The sequence below is a fragment of the Dipodomys ordii genome, unplaced genomic scaffold (genome assembly GCF_000151885.1).
Source record: "Dipodomys ordii isolate 6190 unplaced genomic scaffold, Dord_2.0 Scaffold68, whole genome shotgun sequence".
Lineage (NCBI taxonomy): Eukaryota > Metazoa > Chordata > Mammalia > Rodentia > Heteromyidae > Dipodomys > Dipodomys ordii.
The window spans coordinates 2,734,219-2,739,034 of record NW_012267284.1 but is presented as its reverse complement, the minus strand read 5'-3'; the positions used below and the strand labels follow the sequence as shown (position 1 = coordinate 2,739,034).

The following is a 4,816-nucleotide window of genomic DNA, read 5'->3' as shown; positions in this document are numbered from 1 at the left end:
GGCCTCCTTGGCCCTCTGAAGACAACCTTCCCTCATGGAAGACAGTTCCTGATCACTATGTGGAACTGTACCATTCCCAGGGCTGTCCTTCCACATGGTGACAGTAGAGCTGCAGGGCCTGAGCCTACCTGTGCCAAAGGCTGCAGCAGTGTTGAGGCCTCTGACGGCCTGGGGCCCAGTCAAGGCCACTTGTCTGCCAGCCTGTCTCTGGGACCAGACAGAGGTAGGGGAGCTGTGGGCAGGACCCAGGGTGAGTAGCTAGGTCACACTCCTAATGCTCCTTCAGGTTCTGTGATCTAGAGGCTGAGGGTGGGGGAAGAGGAGGCAGGAAGGCTGCCTCAGGCCACCCTGCCATCCCCAGGCACTCTAGAGGAAGGCCTAAGGAATTTAGGGCAGCAGAGCCCACAGTCACTCCTGGCCCAGGCTTGCTCCAGGTGGAGTGACTGAAGTCCCTTCACCCTTCTTGGCTCTCCTGCTGCCATGCTCTGGCCGGACACTAGAGTGGGAATTTCACAAGAATCCTGTCCAGGGCAAGGTGTCTGAGTGAGGGTTCAGCTGAAGCCCTGGCTGGTCCTGAGAGCCGGGGGAGTGCCGGCCTGCTCCGCTCCCTCCAGCCCTGGGGAGAAGGCAGCTCCAGGAAACCGCTGTGGGAAAAACAGGAGGCCTTTCCCAGGCTTTGTGGAAGCCAGCTCTATGTATGAAGCACTTTATGGGCTGCAGAAATCAGTTACTACTATACCCAATAAACTGGAAGTGTTTACAAACCGTTTTTACTCTGCTGTTTACCCAAAAATCCTTGGTGAAGTTCATAGTGGACACAACTCTCAGTTCTTTCTCTGCTTCTTGGTGGTTCCCATTTGGAAGAGAATGGCCATGGTATTCTGAGGAGAAGCCTGCTACATGCCAGGATTGGCCTTTGACTGTGTTTTTTTTTTTTTTTTTTTTGGTCGGTCATGGGGCTGAACTCTGGGCCTGGGCGCTGTCCCTCAGCTCTTCAGCTCAAGGCTAGTGCTATACCACTGGAGCCACAGCACCACTTCTGGCTTTTTCTTCTTATGTGGTACTGAGGAATCGAACCCAGGGTCTCATACATGCGAGCCAAGCGCTCTACCACTGAGCCACCTTCCCAGCCCCATGGCTTTTGACTCTTGTTTGTCTGTTTCCCCACTGGGAAAGGGTAGGAATCACAAAGTGGGGAGTGGCAATAAAAGGACAGTAGGTCATATGGCAGGCCCTCCTTTACCCAGTCCCTCCCACCTGTGTCCAGTGTTCTGTGTGACAGCGGCACGACAGGCAGCTCCCTGGGGACAGGACAAGCCACACTGCTGAAGGCCCTCCCTTGCATCCAGTCACCTCTGACACCTCATGAGGCTGGCCTTGTGAGCACGTGGACAGGAGAGCTGCTGCCAAGGCGCCCTCTCCTGGCCACCAGTAGGCTCAGCGCTAAACTTGGTCCACCTCATGTAGCGAATAGTCCAGGATAGTGTCCTGGTCCTGGAACTTGAAGTAGCCGCGGAACTTCTTCCTCTGGAACAGGAGCGGGAACCAGTAGCTGTCATCGGGCCACATGCCACGGAAGGGGATTTGGTCCTGGGCGAACCACTGAGGTCGCATTTCTGAACCAAAGGGTGACAGGGAAGAGCTGTGGTGGTCACCCCGACCCAGGCTGACAGGAATTACAGGGGAGCTCTGTGGTAGGGGCTCCATCTAACCATGTAAGTGACCCTCACTCTGTAGAGCAGGAAATGCACTGGGGCTGTGGGCTATGCTGTTGCACCTGCTGTAGATGGCCCACAGAGCCTCTGAGCTCACTGGAGAAGGAAGAGGGCCCAAGGCCTACACCTGTGTCCTCCCCAAGGAAGCAAGAATGGGTGGTAGGGACCCTGAAGACTCACCATCACTCTCCACAGGTGTCCCCTGTACGCTCTCTGTATAGAAGATATGCACTTCCATTTGCCCGGGGGCCCCCACGAACTCAAACACAATTTTCCCCACTTTGTGCAGCATCTCTGCTGTCAGACCACTGTCTCCCCCTGTGGGGAGACAGATATTGGAGGAGGCACGGGATGCATGTACCCACCCATGGGAACCTGATAGCAGGACATGGCTGTTCACCCCAGGAGGGCATCGGGTAAGGGTTTGGTAGGTCCTGACCAGGCCCATCTTGGGAATGAGGTTGAACTTTAAAGAATTCAGAAGCTGGTGACCCACACTCCTAGCTACTCAGCGGGGAGAAGCTGGAGGATCATAGTTTGAGGTTAGCCTGGACAAAAACTATATCTGAACTATGTAGAAAATGAACTATACAACTTGTGAGTGGGGAAGGAAGGGATAAACTGGGAGAGAACAAAAGGGGTGAAACTGTCTAAAAAGAAATGTACTTGATATATGACTTACATAAATGGAACCCTTCTGTACATCACTTTTATAATAATAAAGTAAAACAAAAACACTACACCTTATATCATCCTAAAGGGCCACACCCTATACCTTAAAGGACTGGGAATCGAAGGTTCCAAAGCAACTGAACTGCCAGTAACACACACACACACACACACACACACACACTCTCTCTCTCTCTCTCTCTTATCCTTTGCTATGTACATTTGGCTTATACCCCAAATCCTAGCTACTGAGGAGGCTGAGATCTGAGGACAGATGTTGGAAGCCAGCCTTGGAGAAAATCAATCAGACTCTTACCTCCACTGAAAAGCAGGAAGTGGAGTTGTGGCTTAAGTGGTAGAGCATCAGACTTGACTAAAAGAACTCATGGACAGTGGCCTGAGTTCAAAACCCAATAATCCCCCCCACCCCACCGCGCAACCCAGCCAGTATCCAGGTGCCCACATCAGAAAGAAGACACTCAACTTGGCCCTCCCTTAGGGCAGTGCTAAACCCAGAGACATGGGATAGCCACTCCTACCTGGGAAAAGGATGTATTGCTCAGCTCCCCCTTGTGGGACTTTGGTATAGTGATTTAGAAACCTGTTCAGCTTGTATGCTGGGATCCCAGGCCTAGGAATGGCTCCTACATATAATCCTAGGTACTTGGTAGGTAGAAATGGGGCAATTGTGGTTCAAGGAGCCCAGCCAGCAAGGACAAATAGGTACTGAGACCTCTGTGTTGGCTCATGCCTGTAATCACAGCAGCATGGGAGGCATAGAAGTAGGATCCCAGTCTAATGCCAGCCTGAGGTACCCCATCAGAAAAATAAAGCAAAAAATGGCTGGAGATGTGGATCAGGTGCTAGAGTGCTTGCCTAGTTGTGTTGAACCTTGAATTCAAACCTCCACTAGTAAGGGTATCAGGATTTTAGCTGGGTATGTATGCTGTATTGCACAATAGGTTTTTTTTTTTTCTCAGTTGTGGGGCTTGAACTCTGGGCCTGGACACTGTCCCTGAGCACTTCAGCTCAAGGCTAGCACTCTATCACTTGAGTCACAGAGCCACTTGCAGCTTTTTCTGCTTATGTGGTGCTGAGGAATCAAACCCAGGGCTTTCTACATCAAGGCAAGCACTCTTAACACTGAGCCACCTTCCCAGCCCACAATAAGTAATTTTTTTTTAAATTGAGGGCTAAAATATTGAAGTGGCGATGTGGCTCTGCTGATGCAGTATCTGCTGTGATGTCAAAACACAAGACCACCACCAAAAAAGAGCCACTGGGCTGCAGCATCGCAGCTTCTCTCCCGGTCAGAGTCTCTTAACCCCGGACGGGTTTTCATTCTCTCTAGGGAAGAAGGCAACCTATGGGTGTCACCAGCTTTCATCAGAATCAGAACAACCGGCATGCATGTTAGTGCATGCCATTGGGAAAGCTGAGGTAAGGGGATTGTGAATTTGAGATCCCGTCTCAAAACAACTACCACAACTACCACCACCACAACTCCCTCCCTGGTTGTCTGTGCAGGGTTGAGCACCACTTGCATTAATGACCTCATTTATCCTCCTGGGAGGAGTGAGGGCAGAGGCCACCTGGAGGACTGTGTGAGGTGGGAAATCAACTCAACCTCTCTGGGCCTTCGTTCCTTCCCAAGAGAAGCTGTAGTTGGACCAAGTAGAGCTGTGTGGACAAAAGGTTAAGATAAAGGGGTATGTATGTGTGGAACCATCAGCTACCCTGAAAATTAAAAAGACTAGTGACTGGTAAGCCCTGTAAGACATGAAGATGCCCCGATGACTCCAATAGTGTCCCAAAGGTTTCCCACTGATAGAGTCAGGCAGACCACAGTCCTTGGCCAGCACTTTCTCATTTAGTCTTTGCCACTGTCCCACTCAGGTGAAGATGCAGAGCTCAAGGGATAGATCCCTGCTCTGGGCCACAGTTCCCAGGGTGTATGGCTCTGAATCTAGATGGAACCCTCATCCCCTCATCCCCGGCAGGCTGTGTGTGCAGAGCCCCCTTTCCTCACCTTCTGGCCCCATCCTCGATGGTCTCTCCTTCTTCCACTTCCCCCCCAAAGCCATTCCAGCGGCCCATGCCGAAGCCCCGCTTCTTCATGCCCAGGAGGACCCGCTGGGGCTGCAGCACCAGCACTAAGGTATAGAGCTTGGAAGTGCTCATGCCTCCTGGGCAGCTCAGTCGTAGGCTGGCAGGTGTAAGGTGAGTGAAGCACGACTGCCCTGGTGAGCAGGGGTCAGGTGGAGGGGAACACGCTGGCTCTGGAAGGCAGAGAGGGGAAGTGGGTGATGAGTCCCTGGGGGACACCTGAGATTCTGCTGCTCTAGGCAGGTCCAGACTTCACCCTGAGTAAGTGAATCTTCCTCTTTAGAGCCTTGCTATGTAGTCCAACCTGATTCAAGTTTGTAATCCTG

The 4,816-nt window shown here is 52.1% G+C and overlaps 1 protein-coding gene across 1 annotated transcript in view; it reads right to left on the bottom strand.

Annotated features, from left to right (window-relative positions):
• Positions 1–1,063: 1,063 nt before the first annotated feature.
• Positions 1,064–4,816, bottom strand: part of LOC105990862 (7,8-dihydro-8-oxoguanine triphosphatase-like) — a 4,477-nt gene continuing 724 nt past the window's right edge. Inside the window, exons 2-5 of the mRNA XM_013023379.1 lie at positions 4,414–4,663; positions 4,012–4,064; positions 1,896–2,033; positions 1,064–1,616 (exon numbers count right to left, since the gene is read on the bottom strand). Coding sequence (XP_012878833.1) covers positions 1,444–1,616; positions 1,896–2,033; positions 4,012–4,064; positions 4,414–4,565 — 516 coding nt within the window. The 5' untranslated portion in view covers positions 4,566–4,663 and the 3' untranslated portion in view covers positions 1,064–1,443. The remainder of the gene's footprint in view (positions 1,617–1,895; positions 2,034–4,011; positions 4,065–4,413; positions 4,664–4,816) is intronic.